Source organism: Bufo gargarizans, chromosome 6, assembly GCF_014858855.1.
Source record: "Bufo gargarizans isolate SCDJY-AF-19 chromosome 6, ASM1485885v1, whole genome shotgun sequence".
NCBI classification, from domain to species: Eukaryota; Metazoa; Chordata; class Amphibia; order Anura; family Bufonidae; genus Bufo; species Bufo gargarizans.
In genome coordinates, this window is record NC_058085.1 from 4516572 (window position 1) to 4540953 (window position 24382).

The 24382-nt window shown below is 40.4% G+C and overlaps 1 protein-coding gene across 1 annotated transcript in view; it reads right to left on the bottom strand.

Moving 5' to 3' along the window:
- The window catches only part of LOC122940394 (myosin-1B-like), a 49939-nt gene that overhangs the window by 16469 nt on the left and 9088 nt on the right, over positions 1–24382 (bottom strand). The window contains exons 13-35 of the mRNA XM_044297043.1: positions 24188–24358; positions 23042–23351; positions 22880–22941; positions 22712–22799; positions 21232–21349; positions 20808–20931; positions 20442–20578; positions 19105–19360; positions 18564–18806; positions 14411–14587; positions 14160–14305; positions 13776–13866; positions 11458–11847; positions 10552–10678; positions 10286–10404; positions 10014–10210; positions 9295–9478; positions 9043–9208; positions 8818–8942; positions 6719–7027; positions 6357–6560; positions 5917–6042; positions 5291–5461 (exon numbers count right to left, since the gene is read on the bottom strand). Coding sequence (XP_044152978.1) covers positions 5291–5461; positions 5917–6042; positions 6357–6560; positions 6719–7027; positions 8818–8942; positions 9043–9208; positions 9295–9478; positions 10014–10210; positions 10286–10404; positions 10552–10678; positions 11458–11847; positions 13776–13866; positions 14160–14305; positions 14411–14587; positions 18564–18806; positions 19105–19360; positions 20442–20578; positions 20808–20931; positions 21232–21349; positions 22712–22799; positions 22880–22941; positions 23042–23351; positions 24188–24358 — 4041 coding nt within the window. The remainder of the gene's footprint in view (positions 1–5290; positions 5462–5916; positions 6043–6356; positions 6561–6718; positions 7028–8817; positions 8943–9042; positions 9209–9294; positions 9479–10013; positions 10211–10285; positions 10405–10551; positions 10679–11457; positions 11848–13775; positions 13867–14159; positions 14306–14410; positions 14588–18563; positions 18807–19104; positions 19361–20441; positions 20579–20807; positions 20932–21231; positions 21350–22711; positions 22800–22879; positions 22942–23041; positions 23352–24187; positions 24359–24382) is intronic.

Consider the following 24382-nt stretch of genomic DNA (forward strand, 5'->3'; position numbering starts at 1 on the left):
ATTCAAATTGAGTCAGCTTCTACAGATCCTGACTCGCTGAAAAACTACCTTGTGCAGCTTTTATGCTGTCACGCGCCTGCCAAACCCACTCTCCTAACTATAGCATATGCTGGGACACTATGGCAATGCTCCCACCGCTCCGATGGAGATCTGTACGCTTTCCCATATAACTCAATTCCTCTTCAAATTCTAGAAAACAATATTGAGAACATTAACCTCTCAAAGTGGCATAAGGCAGGTGTTGAAACCCTAGATCAGATTGTTCAGGGCAATATGCTACTCCCTTTTGAGACAATCCAAATCTCTCTTCCCCTGTCACACAAGGAGGTATTCAACTATTTGAGAGATTACCATGATTCTCACTTAAACCCCCCCGAAGGTTAACTCAGATATTCTGAGACTTTTTCAAAACCAAACACTTCACAAAACACATTCTACAAGGTACATTTACGACCTGATTAACGATAAGGCGACCTTTGTTAAGACTAGGCCCATCTTAATGTGCGAATTAGACCTGATAAAGACATACTCTGGGGAAGAGTCAGGGCCGGACTGGCCTACCGGGATACCAGGAAAAGTCCCGTTAGGCCGGTAGCCCTGACTGATGCACGGCCGGCCGCAGGCGACAGCAACAAGCCCACTGACCACAATTTCAATTACATCAAGTGGCGTGCCGCGGGGGAGCGGGCCGTACGCCCCAGGTGTCGGCCTGTCAGCTACAGGGGGGGTGCTGCAATGCTGCCTGTGTGCCGTGAAGGTATTCTGACAGAACACCGGCACTCCAGAGCGAACTGTGATGGAGTGAGAGCTGTGGGAGAAAGGACCTTACATGACATCATCACCATGTGACCAGTAACATAGCTATTTTACTGGTCACATGGCTATGAGGTAATCAAAGGTCCTTTCTTTCTTCCAGGACTCAGTGTTGCTGCAGCCTGCAGGAGAAGGGTAGGTCACGTGGGTCGGCAGCGTTCTGCTATCACAGGCCGACTGTCTGCAGAGTAGGAAGATCAGGGATGGCAGCTCAGCAGCTTTTGTAGAGGGGAGAGAGTGTCAGCACTGGAGAGGTGGATGTGACTACTGGGGAGGGTCTGAGTATTGTATGCTGAGGGAGGCTGTTTGGGATTATATACTGGGGGGACTGCTTCTGTATGAGATTATATACTGGGGCCGGGGGGCTGCTGTATGGGATTATATACTCGGGGGGCTGCTGTGTGGGATTATATACTGGCGGGGGGCTGCTGTATGAGATTATATACTGGGGGGCTGCTGTATGATATTATATTATATACTGGGGGGCTGCTGTATGAGATTATATACTGGGGGCTGCTGTATGAGATTATATACTGGGGGATTCTGTATGAGATTATATACTGGAGGGGCTGCTGTATGAGATTATATACTGGGGGGCTGCTGTATGAGATTATATACTGGGGGGCTGCTGTATGAGATTATATACCTGGGGCTGCTATATGAGATTATATACTGAGGGTGCTGTATACTGTGGGGGGCTGTATACTGTGTGGTGCTATACTGCTCTACCGTACACTGTGGGGTGCTGTATACTGGGTGCTATACTGCTCTACTGTATACTGTGGGGTGCTGTATATTGTGGAGTGCTGTATACTGTGGGGTGCTATACTGCTCTACTGTATATTGTGGAGTGCTATACTGCTCTACTGTATACTGTGGGGTGCTGTATATTGTGGAGTGCTATACTGCTCTACTGTATACTGTGGGTTGCTATTCTGTATGCTGTAGGATGCTATACTGCATACTGTTGGGTGTTATACTATGTATTGCATACTGTGGGGTGCTGTATACTATAGGGTGCTATACTGCATACTGTGGGGTGCTATATACTATAGGGTGCGATACTGCATACTGTGGGGTGCTGGTATGCACTGTAACGCTAGGGTGAGCCGAGCCCCGGTCTTCTTCGTGAACTGCAGAGTGGTGCCCACTGCCCAGAGCACTGATCCTGATCCTGCTTGAGTCTTCAGAACTGTAAGTATTTACAGTCATTCACTGTAAGCTATATTATATGTGGTGGTGGAGGGCGTGATTGCCTGCTAGGGTGTGGGAAGGCAGGATCCAGGAGGACCAAGTAAATTCTCGCCCAGGGTCCAAACAATATTAAAGACGACCCTGCCCAAGCCGACCCACTACAAGCGCGCCGTAAGTCCGCCCGCACCCCTTCCCCTCCATCCCGCCAGCGGCAGAGCAATTTATTCACCAATACAATTTATTCACCAGTCCGCCGGCTCACCAGTGCAGGGTCAGGGTTACCTTTGCATACTGGGGGTTGTAGTGCTTTGTCTCTTTGCATATTAGAGTCTGTAGAGTCTTGTAATGACATCACTCATTTTACCATAATTTGTTTCCCCTCTTAATTTTTTTTTGCACTATTTATCAACTCCTGGTTTTGTGTGTGTTGAGTAACTAATATAAAGTAAGAGTTTGAAACTGTCTCTTACATTCTTTAAAGTAAAGTTCTTTGATTCTTCTTAGTTCTGACCCAATTGGATGGGATAATGGTCTACTGTAGTGTTTCCGTACCAGAATGCCTCCAGCTGTTACAAAACTACATCTCCCAGCATGCCCTGACAGCCAAACGCTGTCTGGGCATGCTGAGAGTTGTAGTTTTGCAACAGCTGGAGGCATCCTGGTTGGGAAAAACTGGTCTACTGTGATAATATGAACAATGGGGGTTCTACAAAAGGGCAAAGTTCATATTCGTGTTTACAAACGTGTTTTAAAATGAACGCTTTCCCCTGGGGCTGGTATGCAACTTTTTCCAGGGCTGGTTTTTATCCCCAGTCCGGCCCTGGGAAGAGTGGTCTCAAGCCATAAGTTTCCTCATTTCAAACTTCAAATGTGTTACTCACTATAAAGCAGGAATAAAAATGCTTATAGTAAAATGATTGAGTAAAATGTACCCAGGAGCGTCAGCTTCTTATTGGAGGGACTCTACACCATATATTGTGGGAGTGCCCTAAATTAACTGCCTATTGGCAACAAGTATTCAATTTGATCTCCCAAATCACTTCATTCACAATTTTGCCCTCATCCGCACTAGCTCCCCAGTTTTGGGGAATTCATCAATTCCATAGTTCTTATGCAAATCTGATAGGCCACATATTATTGAGTGCCAAACTGGTCATTACCCGTCACTGGTAGTCGGCATCCCCTCCAACCATGCAAGGGTAGCTCTCACGATCAATGCAACTTGCCGATACGAAAGACACCTTCCGCCATCCATTCTTGACCCCAATAAAATAATTAAAACCTGGGCCCCTTGGCTCACTCACCCACTATATACCCCGTAATCTCTGATACTATCCACTTTGAATGTCTAATACACTATTGTATGGCTTGAGTGACATGTTCATACTTATGTTTAATATACTGTTTAGTTCTTTGATTTACATACACAAAGGTATTATCTGTACATCCATCTTCCTCTGTAACTTTACATCACTTGCAACCTTAACTGTTATGATGGATTATTCCTACCTGTGCACTGTTTTTAAAGTGTGTACCATCTGTAAAACTCAATAAGCCCCTTTTCCCACTAATTCAAGCCCAAAAATGCTTTAGAACATATAACTGCACCGCACAGGGGTAAATAAGATGTAGAAATATTTCCTTGTAATAACCCCTGGTAATGGCGGTATCACACAGCACTTACATCCCCAATAACAGGAACGGTTTGCTGGAATTACAGAGCTGTATAATGGTAATTTGGATCCGCAGTCAGTGCAGCAAGGTGTAATAGGATTGTTCCTATCAGCCAGTCTGTAACCTCCCCTACTGAACCCTGTTCTACATAAATGCTGTGGATGATTCCTCCCTATCCTTTCCCTACACCTTGAATAATCTTACCCTGCACTTGTAAATCGCTTTTTTAGCACAATAAGGTTTTTCCTAGCACTGTCTCTAGCACCTGCTGACGTCTCTCTCTGCACTAAGTACACTGAAAAATGGCAGAATCCAAGATGGATGAAACTATTTCTAGGGCTGTGTTAGAAGGTATAAGGAATCATCGTGGATGATAGGTACGTGTCACCGAGGTTCCTGGCCTTGGTGGAGTAAGAGCTGTTTTTATGTGGCAGCAGCACCTTGATACTTAGTATGGCTGGAATAGCTGATCCGGGACAGCTCTTACTGGGAGTAGTCAAAGTGCTGGGTGGGTGACTACTCCCCATATTCCAGGCCGGGTTTTGCCAGGCATAAAAACCAGCCAGCACTGCCAGGTGAGGAGGATTACCTCCGTCTGACAGTGGAGCTCAGGAGGTCTGTGTGCTGTGATCTGAGGGCTGTGTTGGGATCCGCGGCTTGAGCCGGGCTGGAGGGCTCAGACCCCTGCCTGTGGACTTGACAAGGCAGAACTTCCAACAGGGTGTTAAGATATTACCAAGGAGAAAAGGTGACTGTTTTATATATGAACTTTTCATGTGTGTGAACGATCACCAAGCAACTTGCGTTTTTGTTTTTTGCTTTCATGTGTGAATAAACACTGATGTTTTGAACCAAGAACTTGTACTTTGCCTCTGTGCTGCCCCCGCTAATCCTAACTACAGAGCGAATCCCCATAGTCTGTGACATCACAGGGCTGGCTGGCTGCTGATTGGCTGCATGCATGGCATTATGGGTGATCCCGTGTTCCCAGAGTTCCCTGCTTCATGTCCTTACACGTGCAGCAGCCATTTTTGGGAAAAAATGCGATTCGTTACCACGAAGGGTGAGGAAATTCAAATTCGGTGCAAATCGAATTTTTCCTGAAATTCGGAACGAATTCGACTTAGTCAACTTCGATTCGCTCATCTAGATTTCGCTCTGGGTCTACAATCAAGATGGCAAAGGATGGCTCTTTGCAATCAAATGGATGAGGGCAAGTATGATTTTAATAATTTTTTTTGTATTTTACACTGTATTATTGATGTCAGATGCCACGATCTTACAAAGAAATGCGCTTCGTGACAAAGTAATTCATCATGAAATGAACTTTTTTGCAATCTCTGGTTGGGGCCTCAGAATCTGATCTTTGGTAAACTGGGGCAATTTTTACATATGAATGTAGACAATGTAGAAGATTATATATAAAAGGAACCTAAGGCTGCTAAGTTCATTACTTTAACTTCTAGATACTTGTATTAAAGCTATACGCCAAAAGTGATGGTTCAAAGAAAATTTGAAACGCACGTCCTTTTTACCATTATGCCATGAACACACAGAAGTTGGCTTCTTTCTACAATCTAATATAAAAACCAATCCTGGTAGTACCCACCCTGGCCTCCAGTTTCTGAAGTTGTTTCTTTCCACCCTTCAAAGCCAGCTGCTCGGCTTCATCAAGACGATTTTGAAGGTCCTTCACCGACTGCTCCATGTTCTTTTTCATCCTCTCCAAGTGGGCACTGGTGTCCTGCTCTTTTTTTAGTTCTTCGGCCATCATGGCGGCCTTGGTAAGATACAATGCAGGGGGTTATTCTTTTGCTTTACATGGGAATATCAGGTATTTGTTCACACAGAATTCATTAGTGACCACCATGTTTCTGAAGCAGAGGGCACCAATCAGTGTCCTTTTTGGAGACCATTTTGGTTAATTGTAGCACTTCAAGAAAATTATGAAAATGCCTTCTATGATGGCTTGAAAACATCATCTCAGTAAATGGCTCCTGTCATGGTGGGAAAGTTTCAGATCTACTACAACACATGAGTGATGCAGACTGCTCAGATGACAACCACTTGGTACGTGCAGCATACAGTAACATAGGTCTGTATTTGACCAATCTGCAAAAAGTAGTAGCAGGCAAACAATTACCAAATATGTCCCCAATATTATGGAACTCAGGGAGTCATACATAGATTATGGTGATTCAGGAGGGTGAAGTAAATAATAAAAGAAAATCTTACATCTGTGATTGCCTTCTTAGCTTTTTCTTCTGCATTCCGCAATGCTTGGACAGCATCTTCAACTTCAGACTGGAGCTGCGCTGCATCACTTTCCAGCTTCTTCTTGGCATTGAGTAGACCAGTGTTCTAAATATTTTAAATTTGGAAGTGATTGTGAAGAAATATCAAAAGCTACAATAATTAGGCATTGATGCTTTGTCATATTGACCCTTTACTGCTGTAAAAGCTAGAGGACATTAGACGTTTTCTATAACATGCACTGCATGAGCATACAGAGTCATGTTCTCACCATCACATCACACTTGCTCACCTCCTTCTATGTCATATTTTTGTGGAGATAAGAGCCCATGTGGTTCCATATTACCCATTAGTTGGAAAGCTAACCTAATATTGAGACCAGCAGTTTACATGAACAGTCTGAAGATATTATAAGGCATTACCTGACTGTGTAGAAGCTGGACTCTCTCAGTAACATCCAGAAGTTCTTGTTCAGCCAATTTTCGAACTTTCTCAGTCTGCTCTAGGGTTGTCTGTAGCTCTACAATTTCTGTCTGCTGCAAGAGATTCCTTCGCTCCATCACACTGAAGTGCTCTTTTAGATCATCATTGGCATGGGCCAACTCATCAAGTTGTATTTGGGCTCCCTGTATGAAAACAGCAAAGTCTTTGGTTTTTCTATTCAAGACAAGACAAAGTAGTGGAGCAACCGATATTTAAGACGAAAATAATATTAAAGGTTGTTTTAAACCTAAATATATATGATTAATAGATTGAATTGCAGTTTTTGGTGATAGGAACAGACCTTGATCTCTGTCTGTAGGTTCTTCAGCTGTTTCTGGCTCTCAGCCACCACCTGGTTGGCGTGACTAAGCTGCATCTCCATCTCATTCAAGTCTCCTTCCATTTTCTTCTTAGCCCTCATAGCATCATTCCTGCTCCTTACTTCAGACTCAAGAGTTGCATTCAAGGCATCTATTGTCCTCTGACTGCTGTGTTTCAGCTGGTCAATCTCCTCCTCCTTCTCAGCTAATTTCCTGTCCACGTCTGACCTCACCTGGTTCAGCTCCAGTTGGATACGAAGAATTTTTGCTCCTTCATGCTCCAGACTTCCCTAGAGAAAGAAACTCTTTTGGGTTAATGCTAAGTAGTGAATTAAACCGTGAGGTTGGGATAGATGACCCTATCTCCATATCATTGCTTGGGTTGTTTCAGAAATTAAGCTATTAGTCTTTACTGATGGTATGACCTACATGGAGCTGAAGGTTTTGCCATGATGATCATGTCTTTTGGTTGGCAAATTTACTACAAACCAAAACTATAGATTCTATTGCATTGTTCTAGATTAGTCACATTATATATTTTCTTCTTGTCTACATGTTAATATTTTCTGATTGTAGACAGTTTGATTCTGTTTTGTGTACATGATTATAGTGGCGGCCATCTTGCCTGAACTGCTTTAACAGCATTTATAGAGATGTTTTGCAGCAACCACGTGCACCATAAGTAAATGTAGATTGGAGATGGCAGAGTATTTTGGGTGTGCTCTGTGACTTGTGCAGGGAAAGGATGGAGGTGAACTGTGACTATCACCTATTGTGGGTGTTAGCCTATTATGAGGCTTAGGTTCAGAGTAAAAACTTCAAAAGTTCAGGATTTTTTTAAATACATAGATACAGTACTGTGCAAACATTTTATACAGGTATGGGAAAAATGCTGCAAAGTAATGCTAATTGCTTTCATGAAAATAAAAAAATCATCAAAAGTTGAAGTGTTAAGAGTTTATTTTTATCAATTAACAAAATGCAAAGTGAAAGAAGAAACAAGAAATCTAGATCCAATCAGTATCTGGCATGACCAGCCATTGCCTTCAGCATCAATTCTTCTAGGTACACACAGGTACACAAGGAAATCGTCAGGGAGGTTGTTCCAAACGTCTTGGAGAACTAAGCACATCTTTTGTGGATGTAGGCTTCCTCAGAACCTTCTGTCTCTCCATGTAATCCCAGACAGACTGGATGATGTTGTGAACAGAGCTCTGTGGGGGCCAAATCATCTTGTCCAGGACTCCATGTGCTGAAGATAGTTCTTCATGACGTTGGCTATATGCTTGGGGTTGTGGTCTTGTTTCCACATCAAAGGTATAGCTTTTTGGCCATAATTCTTCCATGAAGACCACTTCTGTCCATACTTCCAGCTCTTAACTGATGGCACTGCTGGACATCTTCCATTTTCGAAAGGAGGTAAGCATGATGTGTCTTGCAAGTTTGAGGCGGCATTTCAACAAATGCTAATGGGAATTTGGTCAGGATTAATGTTGTCCTCAATTCATACAACACCATCAGGAAGGCGTCTGATTGGCTCCAAATTTAATCTGCAGCAGGACAATGACCTCAAACATACAGTCAATGTCATTAAGAACTATCTTCAGTGTAAAGAAAAACAAGGAATCCTGGAAGTGATGATTTGGCCCCACTGAGCCCTGAACTCAACATCATCCAGTATGTTTGGGATTACATGAAGAGACAGAAGGATCTGAGCAAGCATACATACACAGAAGATCTGCGCTTAGTTCTCCGAGATGTTTGGAACAATCTCCTTGCCAAACTCCTTCAAATACTATGTGCAATAGAAGAAGCCAAGGGGTGGTCACACCAAATATTCATTGGATTTAGACTTTTCATGCCTTTCTTCACTTTCCATTTTGTTAATTGATAAAAATAAACTATTGACACTTCTATTTTTTAAAAGCATTCTTTGCAGCATTTTCCACAACTGGCTAAAACTATTGCACAGTACTGTACACGGTCCATGGAAAATGTAAAAAATAAAATAAAATTCTTCAAAGTAAAAACTTAAACAACAGTTTATTTTCTGATGACATTTTGTTTTTAAAGGACATACCTCGGTCTCCTCTAAAGTAGAGAGCAAGTCGGCTTTCTCCTGCTCCACCTGCTTTCTGGCTTTTTCCAGCTCGCTAACACTCTTCGTAGTCTCACTAATTTGATCGGTCAGGTCTGACATCTCCTCTATATGAAAAGACAAAAGCGTTCAGTTACAGAAAGTACTTTTCCACATGATCTGCCCATATAAAACTTATCATTCTTCTAGAGCAAAGCAGCAACCTACGCTGGAGAATTTTGTTCTCGCGTTTAATTGTCTCAAGTTGATCCAAGGTGACTTCATATGTGTTCCTCATCTTAAAGAGTTCTGTGCTCATAGTCCTTGATTCTTTTTGGGAGATCTCCAGGTCAGTCTGGTACTCTTCACACTTCTGTTTCCATTCCCCTATAACCTGCAAGAACAAGATCCATGAAGAGAATATCCATACCACAACCACAGTGAGACTTATTGACTTATTAGGTAAGCAGACGTACTTACCTTGTCAAAGCTCCTTTGTTTCTTATCCAGAGCAGCAGCCGCTGTGTTTGACCTCTCTACGTCCATCATTAAGTCGTCTACTTCCATCTGTAGTCTCTGCTTAGTTTTCTCCAGAGAAGAACACTTGGAGTTCATGGCTTCGACGTGCTCCTCAGCTTCCTGAAGACGTTGAGCTAGTTTCTTCCTATCACATAGCACAACTTATTAGCGACAAAACAAAATAGCAAAATACCATGTACATATCATAGATACTGTATAACCCGATTTTATATGGTCATCATTATTATACAACTGCCATTGACTTAAAGAGATTGTTCTGCTTTATTTAAAGAGAGCTTGTGTTTTGTATAATTAAAAGTTTTTCAAAATCTCTATCAGGAAATGGCTAGAGACCTGCACAGGCTTACAACTGAAGGTTTGTTCCAGTGTATCTAAACAACCTGGTTTTCGGGCTGATACATTTTGCCTGCCCTGAACATTGTAGCAGACTATCAGGAGATAGTTTTGTACTGGTTATGTTGTAAGCAATCCCTCAGCTGTGAGAAGTAATAGGTCAAGAAATGTTTTTAGCCTCGGAATCTAAAAATAATGTTTTCATTTACCGACAGCAAGAAGACCTCTCAAAACAAGGTGTATTAGAAAGCTGTACAACTTTAGAACATCAAAACTTCGAGCCATTTAGGTTGGAGATACCGTAGATGGGTAATGTCATAACTCACTTGGCTTCTTCAAGTTCCTCAGTCCGTTGAATGGCGTCTGTCTCATACTTAGTCCTCCAGGTTGCAGTTTCATTGTTGGCTTTGGACAACATGTGTTGAAGCTCGGCTTTAGCTTCTTGTTCCTCATCAAACTGTTCACGTAGAAGATCACAGTCGTGGCGAGCAGACTGAAGAGCATGGGCAAGGGCGTTTTTAGCCTGAAAGAAGTGATACAATTATAGCCACACATTTTAACATGTTGATCATTTTTGGACTGAGGGGAGCCATTTTACCTTGGTTTCTTCTTCAAGGACTCTTCTGAAGTCTTCGACCTGTTGCGTAAAGGCCGTTTTGGCTCTGCTTAGTTGAGAAATAAAAGCTTCTTTTTCTTCCACTAAATGAGATAATTCCCCTAAGATGAGAGTGTTAACATTAGAAGCCAATATTTCCAAGGTTTTAGAATTAATTTGGCTGAGTTATAGCTTTTGTAAAGACACTAATCTTCCAGAGATATTTCTGGATACTTTCCTCAACCATGAAACAACTGAACTCTACAAACCATGTTCATTCTGTAGGCGAGTCTTTTGAGTGGTGAGGTCATTGATAAGACGGACGTTGTCGTCATGTTGAGTCTTCATTTCAGAAAGTTGGTCCTCTAACAGCCGGCACATCTTTTCTAAATTAGCCTAGAATATAATTGCATTATTTTGGGGGTTCTGTGCCTTTTTAAGAATTAGAAAATACAACCCTGGAAGCATGAAACATGTTTGAGTAATAAAGTGATTATTGGTATGTCCATGAGATAACACATTTATTTCAGTTTTCTGGTGTAAAATAAAGTCGTAAATTTGGCACATACCATTTGTGCTGTCAAATTTGTGACTTTTTTAGATTATCTGCTGCTCACACCAATTTTAAAAACTGGATGTGGCTTAGAGGAATGAGCTGGGCCTCCTCTCCTAACAAATTTATCATAATTTACACCAGAAGTATATATCTGAAATACTGGCAAACGAACAAGCAGCAGATGCACAAAATTTGACATGCGCCTCTCAAAAACACCAGTATAAGTAATTTTTCCTGTACAGTAATTGGTAAAGTTGGAACTCTATGGGGGGAATTTGTCAATGTGCACTAGTTTTCTGCCATAAAAAAAATTTGCACATTTTTGTGAAAGCCATATCTGGGCAACAATTGTTGACATTTTGCAATTTTTCACCTCTCACACTAAGTTTTGAAAATTTGAAGTTTTGAAAATCCAACAAATATAGTATAATTTACAGCAGAAACTAGAGTAAATTATAGCGCAACTCTACACCAGCTCATAACTGGCGTCAATTTGATTTTCTGCTGCATGGACTGCCATTCACCTCTTACATAAATTTTCCACATCTGATTGCAGTGCTTATCAGGTTTAGGAGGGTTTATGAAAAGTAAGTCTTAGTAAATCTTATCAAGTTATCACCTTGGATTTAGAGACAGACTCCATGTTTCCTGCCAAGTCATCTGTTTCCATCCTGAGCTCAGTCTTCTCTTTCTCCAATTTTTGCTTGATCCGTTGAAGATTTTCGATTTGCTCTCCAAGTTCAGCCATGCTGTCAGCCTGCTTTTTCCTCATGGTGGCCACAACAGATTCATGCTGTAAGGTGGCTTCTTCTAGATCTCTACGCAGTTTGTGGAATTCTGCCTCCCTCTTCTTGTTCATTTCGACTTGAACGGCACTTGCTCCTCCAGCTTCTTCCAGTCTTTCGTTGATGTCTTCTAACTCCCTAGACAATTCTGCCCGCTGCTTCTCTACTTTGGCCCGAGCTGCCCGTTCTGACTCGATTTCTTCATGTAGTTCTTCATTACTAGCCTTTATCAGAGTAAATTACACAAAGATAAATCAAGACCTATTGCTATGAGATCATAGAAGGGAGTGGCTCTATCATGTACTCACCTTTCTCTCTACGGCAGTGCAACAAGCTCCACTGACAGAAGGGCTAATCAGGCTCAGTGCCAGCGTCATGTGCTTCCAGTCAAAGGCCTATTTCAACAGGCAACTGTGGCCAGCAGTGATTGGTCTTCTTAGCCTCACTAGTGTGTATTGTACGATTGTTTGGATCCCTGGATTCTGACCTCTGGATTGTCCCTGACTTTGCTCCTGACTGCTAATTATTCCTCTGACATTATCTCCTGGCACTGACCCCCCCCATCTGTTATTTGACTTTGTGTTTGTATCTTGTGTTGGCTCTGACGTATTTCCATGGTTTGGACTTGGCTTTGGATTCTGGTCTGGTCCTGGTTTTGCCTGTCTGTTTCTGACCTCTTTCTGTCGGACTACTCTTTTACACATGTTAGGGATAGTGTTGAGCGCGGATATTCAAATTACGAATATTTATTGCGAATATGGAAACTTCGAGAATTTGCGAATATTTCGAATATAGTGCCATATATTTGTTTTTTTGAATATTCGTCATTTTTTCCATCTGAAGTTATGATTCCTCCCTGCTTAAGCTGTCAAGCAACTTAAGCAGGGATAAATCATGACTTCAGATGGAAAAAAATGCCGAATATTCTAAAAAAACTAATATATAGCACTATATTCAATTTAGTGCTATATTTTCGTTTTTGACCCATGCCTGTATTGATCGCGTAATATTCGCATATTACGCGATCATTACCTTGACGATTTTTGAGTAAAATCGAATTTACGAATATTCGACTAATATTCTACAAAATATTAGCGAAATATTGCAAATTCGAATATGACCCCTGCCGCTCATCACTAGTTAGGGACCATCTCCAAGTTGGGGGCCACCATTTAGGGCGGATTAGGCTACTTTTACACTAGCGGTTTTACTGGACCTGGCAGGGTTCAGCAAAAACGCTTCCGTTACTGATAATGCAACCGTCTGCATCCGGTATGAACGGATCCAGTTGTATTATCTTTAACATACCCAAGACGGATCCGTCATGAACTCCTTTCAAAGTCAATGGGGGATAGATCCGTTTTCTATTGTGTCAGATTGTGTCAGAGAAAACGGATCCGTCCCCATTGACTTGCATTGGGGGTAATTCCTGATCCGTCTTGCTCCACATGCCAGAACGGAAAGAAAACTACAACATGTTGCGGTTTGCTCTCCGGTATGGGAACGCAACTAAGCGGAACGGAATGCATTTTGAAGCATTCTGTTCTGTTCAGTTCAGTTTTGTCTCCATTGACAATAAATGGGAACAAAACTGAAGAGTTTTTTTCTGGTATTAAGCCCCTATGACGGATCTAAATACCGGAAAACTAAAACGCTAGTGTGAAAGTAGCCTTATCCAAGTAATTAGGGATAGTGGTGCGGGGGAGTACAGGGATGCACTATTCCATACCCAATGTGACAGGCTCTGGAGGACTATTCCTGTACTACATTATACAGAAAATAACCCTCTGACATGAGTTGGCACTGTGCAATGCTTCATTTCCCCTGTGGTGGCGCTGTAAGGAAACTAAACTAATTAATAACAAGTTTATCAACAGATTACAGCTGATCTCTGGGGGTCCCAGCAGTGAGAAACTCTGGGATCAGCTTCTTGTCAAGGGACCTTTCTAGCACGTAGGGTTTGTCAAGGTGGAAAACCCTTCTAATGTTGGGAGGATTTCCAACCTTATTGTACTTGGTAAAAAAAATATTTTTTTTGACCTTCAAGCTTGAATGCGATTATGTAAACCATGTAGAACTAAAGCCAACCCTTTCTTTATGCGATTATGTAAACCATGTAGAACTAAAGCCAACCCTTTCTTTATGATGATACCTGTAGTTCCTTAATCTTCTTTTGCAGTAGAACATTGGTCATCTGTTCGTCTTCAATTCTTCTCTGTATCTCAGCAACTTCAAAATCCTTTCTGGGGTACCAAATGAATGAAAAAGAAAATTTTAGACACACTCTCAGGTAACTCATGGTAACCAGCAACATTTTGAAAACAAGTTTAAAACCCCAGATCTTAATGCTTTGTTGGGATGTGGAGACCAAGAGATGTATTTTTTTTTTTTTGCATCATTTAATACAACATCCTTCAAATGTTTCCTTCCAGAAGACAAAGAGAGAAAGATGGAGCCTGGGACCCAATGCTAGGTCATAGAATGACCATGCACATGGTAAAATGTCACTATTTAGAAGGTTGACGAGTTTTCTTACTTTTTAAGTTTTTCCTCTGAGTTGACTTTATCATTCTCAAGGTCCATTATGGTATCCTGGCTGAGCTTCAAATCCCCCTCCAGTTTTCTTTTAGTTCTCTCCAGGTCAGCACGGACTTTCTTCTCCTGCTCGAGTGCAGATTCCAGCTGAAATACAGACAGGCAAATATTTCATATGACAAATCTAAGCCTGAAATGTCTGGTCTTTGATTCACCTCTGATCTGTACAGTGAATTTGTTAGGCTGACATACTTCGTCCACTTGTTGCTCCAGTTTCATCTTCATCTTTGTAAGACTGTTGACCTTGTCTTCTTCTGCCTGTAGGTCATCCAATGTCTGCTGGTGAGCCTCTTGGATGGCTTTCTTTTCTTTGTTTACTTTCACAATTGCCTCTTCTAATGCAGCCATCTCCTCAGTCAGATTCTTCACCTAATAGGAGGTAAATGTAAAACTCATGGAAACACTGCACATTGCTTTTAAGGTATGTTCACACAGCAGATTTTGAAAAAGGTGGGCATCGTATGGTCGCTGCTGGAATGTTGGAGTGGTGTCTGCTGCAAAACTACATCAGCAAACTCCACTGTGTGAACAAGCCCTTATACTCCTATAGTGAGGGAAGAAAAATTCTAAAACCTATATTCAAGAATAACTACTATAATACTGCCCCTATGTACAAGAATATAACTACTATAATACTGCTCCTATGTACAAGAATATAACTACTATAATACTGCTCCTATGTACAAGAATATAACTACTATAATACTGCTCCTATGTACAAGAATATAACTACTATAATACTGCTCCTATGTACAAGATATAACTACTATAATACTGCTCCTATGTACAAGAATATAACTACTATAATACCGCCTCCTATGTACAAGAATATAACTACTATAATACTGCTCTCTATGTACAAGAATATAACTACTATAATACTGATCTCTATCTACAAGGATATAACTACTATAATACTGCATCCTATGTACAAGAATATAACTACTATAATACTGCTCCTATGTACAACAAAATAACTACTATAATACTGCTCTCTATGTACAAGAATATAACTACTATAATACTGATCTCTATCTACAAGGATATAACTACTATAATACTGCATCCTATGTACAGAATATAACTACTATATACTGCTCCTATGTACAAGAATATAACTACTATATACTGCTCCTATGTACAAGAATATAACTACTATAATACTGCTCCTATGTACAACAATATAACTACTATAATACTGCGACTATGTACAACATATAACTACTATAATACTGCTCTTATGTACAAGAAAATACTACTATAGTACTGATCCTATAATACTGCTCTTATGTACAAGAATATAACTACTATAGTACTGATCCTATGTACAAGAATATAACTAACTATAATACTGCCTCCTATGTACAAGAATATAACTACTATAATACTGCCTTAGGTACAAGAATATAACTACTATAATACTGATCCTATGTACAAGAATATAACTACTATAATACTGCCTCCTATGTACAAAATAACTACTATAATACTGATCCTATGTACAGAATATAACTACTAATACTTGCCTCCTATGTACAAGAATATAAACTACTATAATACTGATCCTATGTACAAGAATATAACTACTATAATACTGCTCCTATGTACAAGAATCTAACTACTATAATACTGCTCCTATGTACAAGAATATAACTACTATAATACTGCTTCCTATGTACAAGAATATAACTACTATAATACTGCTCCTATGTACAAGAATATAACTACTATAATACTGCTCCTATGTACAAGAATATAACTACTATAATACTGCTCCTATGTACAAGAATATAACTACTATAATACTGCTCCTATGTACAAGAATATAACTACTATAATACTGCTCCTATGTACAAGAATATAACTACTATAATACTCCTATGTACAAGAATATAACTACTATAATACTGCTCCTATGTACAAGAATATAACTACTATAATACTGCTCCTATGTACAAGAATATAACTACTATAATACTTCCTATGTAAGAATATAACTACTATAATACCTCCTATGTACAAGAATATAACTACTATAATACTGCTCCTATGTACAAGAATATAACTACTATAATACTGCTCCTATGTACAAGAATATAACTACTATAATACTGCTCCTATGTACAAGAATATAACTACTATAATACTGCTCCTATGTACAAGAATATAACTACTATAATACTGCTCCTATGTACAAGAATATAACTACTATAATACTGCTATGTACAAGAATATAACTACTATAATACTGCTCCTATGTACAAGAATATAACTACTATAATACTGCTCCTATGTACAAGAATATAACTACTATAATACTGCTCCTATGTACAAGAATATAACTACTATAATACTGCTCCTATGTACAAGAATATAACTACTATAATACTGCTCCTATGTACAAGAATATAACTACTATAATACTGCTCCTATGTACAAGAATATAACTACTATAATACTGCTCCTATGTACAAGAATATAACTACTATAATACTGCTCCTATGTACAAGAATATAACTACTATAATACTGCTCCTATGTACAAGAATATAACTACTATAATACTGCTCCTATGTACAAGAATATAACTACTATAATACTGCTCCTATGTACAAGAATATAACTACTATAATACTGCTCCTATGTACAAGAATATAACTACTAAATACTGCTCCTATGTACAAGAATATAACTACTATAATACTGCTCCTATGTACAAGAATATAACTACTATAATACTGCTCCTATGTACAAGAATATAACTACTATAATACTGCTCCTATGTACAAGACTATAACTACTATAATACTGCTCCTATGTACAAGAATATAACTACTATATACTGCTCCTATGTACAAGAATATAACTACATAATACTGCCTCCTATGTACAAGAATATAACTACTATAATACTGCCTCCTATGTAAGAATATAACTACTATAATACTGCTCCTATGTACAAAGAATATAACTACTATATATACTGCCTCCTATGTACAAGAATATAACTACTATAATTACTGCCTCCTATGTACAAGAATATAACTACTATAATACTGCTCCTATGTACAAGAATATAACTACTATAATACTGCCTCCTATGTACAAGAATAACTACTATAATACTGCTCCTATGTACAAGAATATAACTACTATAATACTGACTCCTATGTACAAGAATATAACTACTATATACTGCTCCTATGTACAAGACTATAACTACTATAATACTGCCTCCTATGTACAAGAATATAACTACTATAATACTGCTCCTATGTACAAGAATATAACTACTATAATACTGCTCCTATGTACAAGAATATAACTACTATAATACTGCTCCTATGTACAAGAATATAACTACTATAATACTGCTCCTATGTACAAGAATATAACTACTATAATACTGCTCCTATGTACAAGAATATAACTACTATAATACTGCTCCTATGTACAAGAATATAACTACTATAATACTGCTCCTATGTACAAGAATATAACTACTATAATACTGCTCCTATGTACAAGAATATAACTACTATAATACTGCTCCTATGTACAAAATATAACTACTATAATACTGCTCCTATGTACAAGAATATAACTACTATAATACTGCTCCTATGTACAAGAATATAACTACTATAATACTGCTCCTATGTACAAGAATATAACTACTATAATACTGCTCCTATGTACAAGAATATAACTACTATAATACTGCTCCTATGTACAAGAATATAACTACTATAATACTGCTCCTATGTACAAGAATATAACTACTATAATACTGCTCCTATGTACAAGAATATATAACTATAATACTGCTCCTATGTACAAGAATATAACTACTATAATACTGCTCCTATGTACAAGAATATAACTACTATAATACTGCTCCTATGTACAAGAATATAACTACTATAATACTGCTCCTATGTACAAGAATATAACTACTATAATACTGCTCCTATGTACAAGAATATAACTACTAAATACTGCTCCTATGTACAAGAATATAACTACTATAATACTGCTCCTATGTACAAGAATATAACTACTATAATACTGCTCCTATGTACAAGAATATAACTACTATAATACTGCTCCTATGTACAAGAATATAACTACTATAATACTGCTCCTATGTACAAGAATATAACTACTATAATACTGCTCCTATGTACAAGAATATAACTACTATAATACTGCTCCTATGTACAAGAATATAACTACTATAATACTGCCTCCTATGTACAAGAATATAACTACTATAATACTGCCTCCTATGTACAAGAATATAACTACTATAATACTGAAGAATATGATGAAATTATTTGAATTACCTTATTTTCTGTGGCATGTTTCTCCTTCTCCACTTTGGCCAAGGTCAGTTCCAGGTCATCAAGGTCCTTCTTCAGCTCCCTGGTCTCATCTTCTAGTTTCCTCTTCTTGGTTGTGAGGTCAGAAGTCATCTCCTCTTCATCTTCCATTCTGTCCATCAGTTCCTTCACTTTTGCCTCCAATTGGATCTTGGTCTTGATTAGCTCATCACATCTTTCTTCTGCATCAGCCAAATTCTGATTTTCCTATTTTAAAGAAAACTAAAATATTTATTTACATCCTTATTTTATTCCATTGCTTTTTGGCTTTGCTGAGATCACAAAATGCCTTCCTTTAAGGGACATGTAGACATCTGTCATGATGGAACACAATAGAGTAATAGTGTGTGCAGATGGAAGGGTGAAAGCTGCTCTGAATGTGACTGGAGTCAAAGAAATTATTCAGGATAAGCAAAGTCATGGACTGCCAAGATTTTTCCGGTTAAAATAAAAAAAAAACATATAGTAATGGTTGGTTATTTTTTGGCCAGAAATATTGACGTACCGAATGGGCTTGGAGTAGAAGGTCATTCTTCTCTTGTGTCAGCGACACCAGTTTCTCCTCCACCTGTTTCCTTCGAACCTCTGACTTGGTCAGTTCCTCCTTGATCTTCTGCACTTCTTCTTTCAGGGTCTGCAGTTCTTTCTCAGTCTCGGCACTCTTCAGGAGCGGCTTGATCTTGAAGAACAATTTCATCCATGGCCAGTGCTTGACGTTCATGAAGGAGCGGACATTGTACTGAATTGTTGTGATGGAGTCTCTGTTGTGAAGAGAGCAAGAGTGCGTGTCATGATACATACTAGGACACCCTTGTTTTACTGTTCAAAGGAAATGGCCCCTTCCCAAAATGTGGAATATCATGGAATTTATTGGACTATTAACTGTGGCTCTGGGCATCATTAGAAGGCCTATTTGGAAAAATGTGCCCTCCACCACTTTCTACTTTTATAATTTGCCCAGAGTTCCGAACTTCCTAGGACATATGACATACCTCTACCAGGGTGCATTCTCATGACTGTATGACGTCCATGTTGCATTAGTCTTTTTTGTATAACCATTTACTTAAATAGGTCAGTGAACAGCATTTTGCCGCCAAGTCTAGGTCAAATTCTATCTTTTGTGGAACGTTATGCATCCATGTGTGAAAAGAATATGTCCAAGCGTAGTGTTAGATGTGCCCACATAACAGTGCCAGTGATGCTTAATAGCGCAGTGCTGGTTACCAGAACCAGATAATGGTACTGTCACATAGTGCCAGAAGTATCTCTCACAGAGTAGTAGCTACAGTGCCCAAGAAATAGTGCCCACCACAGAGCCATATAATACTCCTGAACGAAGTGTCAACATAATAATGTAACGTTAGGTATTGTCTCCACATAATGCTTCTGCTATATAGCAATATAATAGTACCAGACACAGTACATACATAATTTTGTATTGTTAGCAACAGCTCCTACATTATAGTACTGCTATATAGCAATATAATAGTACCAGACACAATGATTACATGACACTGTAGTGTAACCTATAGTGCCTACCTAATAGTACTGCTATACAGCAGTACCAGACACAGTGCATAGATACTAATGTAATGTTATAGTGCCCACATAATAGTATGGCTATACACAATGTAGTTTTATAGTGCCTACATAATAATACTATATAACAGTACCAGACCCAGTGCCTTAACAGCAGTGTAATTCTCCCCCATAGGTTTCCTTTTCCATAAGGCCTATGAAATGAGAGCTGGGATCTGATCAGTTACTTTGGGCAATGACGCCCTGTCCTCATCTAGGACCAAATCTGCAGACTGTATGAGAGACGTCTTCTGAGATAGTGACCTTCTCTGCAGCATTTTCTTGAATTCCTCCCTCATGAGGTATCCTCTGCAGATGGCCTGAGTGCGCGTGATCAGCTGGGCCAGGCGGTCGTCTCTCATCTCCTCCAGAATACCTAGAAGACCCGCTTTGAAGAAGACCTAGGACAAAATACATACAAATACTTTAGATTTAAAGGGTTAAAATCTGTTGTGACATATGGTTTGCTACAATGTATCACCCTCAGATGATTGCGTATGCCGGATACAATTGTAGCGAATCCGGACAGGATGAGTTCTCAGTTCTGAATTAATCAGATAGATTCATTCACTGACAGCAAGCAGGTATCTTGAACATGGTGAGGATTTCCCATCTTCTGATCATACAAACCTTTGTGTGGCCAAATTTATACTGGCTGTGATCGATATCAATGGAGCCGAGAAGCTTCTCACAGGCCTTCTTGCTGTCAATAAACTGCCCGTCAGGGATGGCGCTGGCGTTCAGGACCTTGTACCTGACACGGAAATAGTAGAATATTTTATTCCCCCAGTTTATAGGGAAAGGGGTGCGGGGCCAGTCTTATAATGGGCCCCAGAGTATGCCTGACCCTTGGCTGGAGACCTGAGTCCTACAGGCGTCAGGTTCTACTATTAAATGTGAAGGCCAATGTGGGGGTGTGGACAATATTTGAGGCGGGGCTTTGCATGCCACACCCACAATCTTCCTAGGTGACAGCTATAGACCTGTACCAATGGGATTAGGATTTTTATGTGAACTAATTATGGAAATTAAGATGGTCAGTTTTTTTTTTAACCTTTGCTTAAAGTCCCCATAGAGAATTCTGCTCGGAAATCCCTTTCGACAAATTCGTATTCCTTCCAGTACACCATTGCACCGCAGCTGGTGGATGACGAGGTGGTTATCCATCTCACCTGAAAAGACAATCATAGATTTAAAGGGGTTGTCCAGGATTAGAAAAACATGTCTGCTTTCTTCTAAAGATGGCGTCACCCCTGTGCACAGGTCGCCTGTGGTGGTGCGGCTCAGCTGAAATACCAGGCACAACCCATCAACTTCACACTGGTCCCTTGGGCCCACCAGAAGAAATTAATCTGAAGGCCCACCCCATGAAAGGCCCTGTTTTACTAGGTGGCCATTATCGTCATACAACCCCCATCAGAGGATTTAGCGAAGGACATCGTTAGAAACCAGATGACCTCAGCTGTGAGGTACTGCGGGCAGATTAGAGGGCATTTTGGAGGGGACTGTAACAGATCTTCTAGCACCCCGACTGGTAACCTCCGTTGATGGATTCTTCTAGTTCTTCCCGAAGGCTCCAACCCCCCAGCTCGACACCGTAACCACCACAGACCCCACGAACTGCTGCAGCTTGGTTGGGGTCTCGCCATCCTCCACCCACGCTGGACCCAAGACCGGGCTTCAGCTTCCAGTGGGTGAACCTCTCCTAAATCCAGAGAGCAGGAACGTATCCATATGAAGCTCCTATACCATACATTATATATTGTGTTCACACTCAGCCTTACAGATCAGATGCCTGAAGCTCCTCTGCTTCAATTTCCCTGTGACAACACGTCCTGTAGTCTAGTGGTTCATTGAATGGTTCAAATCTATGATAATTTTCTACATCCTACATGACTTGAAGAGTTCTAGAAGGGGTTGTCCACTGAGGATAGGTCATCAATATCAGATCAGTGGGGGTCCGACTCCCAGAATCCCTGCCGATCAGCTGTTTGAAGAGAAAGCAGTGCTCATACCAGTGCTGCCTTCTTTGCTCTGTTAACCCACTCACCGCTTGCAGTGGTGACCAGGTGTAATTACAAGTATGGTGCCCCCATTCACTTCAGTAGACGGCTCTGTAGAATTCACCTGAACAGAAAGACAGTCATCCCAGAGAAGTGAATGGGGATGCCATACTTGTAATTACACCTGGTCACCAGAGCAGAGAAGGCAGCGCTCGTATAGTGACCTTCTCTGCAGCATTTTCTTGAATTCCTTCCTCATGAGGTATCCTCTGCAGATGGCCTGGTGCATGTGATCAGCTGCGCCAGGCGGTCGTCTCTCATCTCCTCCAGAATTCCTAGAAGACCCACCTTCTCTTCAAACAGCTGATCACTGACGGGAGTCAGACCTCCACTGATCTGATAAAAGGCCATCAATAGTAAAAAGTGGACAACCCCTTTAAGACAACAATGAACTACCATAGAGAGACTCAGAAAGGAGGAGGACAGCTGTTGAGATCCGAGTCATGTCCATCTCCATTCACAAAATTTTACCTGGTGTCTTGCTCTCATTAGGGATTAGACAGCGGACAAAGTGTGGATGAGTGGTCTTCAGGTTCGACATCAGCTTGTTCAGATTTTCCTGCAATATTACATATGACATAAATTCTAACAGGGATGAATTTCTTTTCCTCATCAAAAAACTTTTGGTGGACGTCGTACCCTGAACAATGCGGACATAGTCTGGAAAGAAGACCCCTTCTTCTTACTCCCTCCTTTACCGGCTGCAGCAGGACAAAGAAACAAAAAGGAAAGGATTATTTGTAAAAAATGACTAGATGAGAACAATCATGAAATCTTTTGTGCGTTGACCCTGAAATCCACCTTCTTCAGTAGAGGAAAAAGTGGAAAAGAGATTGGCGAGAAGCTTGACAGAAGACTTCTGATACAGTCCCACCACGGTCTCGTTCAGGGGGTCCTTGTTCTTCTCCAGCCAACCGGTGATATTATAGTCTACAGTGCCGGCATAATGCACCAGAGAAAAGTGAGCTTCCCCTTTCCCTTTGCCTGGTTTAGGCTTTTGGAAATTAGGTGACTTCCCAAGATGTTGGTCATAGAGTTTGTTCTTGAAGGTAGTATCGGAAGCTTTCGGAAACATACACTCCTCTTCGAGGATTGAAAAGATTCCCATCGGCTAAAGGAACAGACAGATCAATAGGTTAAAGATGGTTGTAATATCTCTGTTACTTTAAGAGCTGTGGAGTCTCAGTTGTGGAGTAAATTTTTGGTGAAGTAGGAAGAAATATTGACTCCATCTTCAGCTTCAAAACAAAAATATTGCATGATTGTGACAATATTGCATTATAGTGAATGAGGCTGGTGGGTGTCAGAAAGCGTCCAGCAGTTCCAGATCCAGACATCTCCAGCAGGCTACTCCTTACAGATTTAGGCTAGTTTCACACTAATGTTAGACAGAGCAGTTTTTGTCTGGCCGTTTCTCTGGAAAGTTTGCTCTATTGCCGGTGAATGAATGGGGCTGGTGGGTGTCAGGTAGCGTCAAGCAGTACCGGATCCAGACATCTCCAGCAGACTGCTCCCTGCCGGAGATGTCTACCGTTAATGTGAAACTAGATTAAATTTGTTATAAATTATTATACATGAGCCAGGTGTGCACCACTAATAAGGCCATCGCCTCAGGCAGCACCAGGTAGGGGCAAAAGGGGGGCAGCGTAAGGGCTATGGGCAATGAGCACTTTAATTGTGGCAAATGGGTTATGTTAAGAAATTGGCATTAGGGGGAGGGGCACCATTTCAGTTTTTGCCTCAGGCAGCAGAAAGGCTAGGTGCACCCCTGTCATGAGCTATTTATGAAGTCTTAGTCAGAGCTAAAGTCGGGATGTGGAAATATAGAGGAGTTAGACCCAGAGGTTTGGCTTATGGACTCTACAGCCTAGGTTACTTTTCTTCAGTGTTAGTCTCAATGGACAAATTTGCTCTTGACTTTTGGGGACTTTCTGTAGATAGAAATACCTTCTCGATAAGTTGGATGCAGGCAGCCAAGTCCATGCCGAAGTCAATGAACTCCCACTCAATCCCCTCCTTCTTGTACTCCTCCTGCTCCAGTACAAACATGTGGTGGTTGAAGAACTGCTGCAGCTTCTCATTGGTGAAGTTGATGCAAAGTTGTTCAAAAGTGTTGAACTGACCAAAAAAAGGCAAAATGTT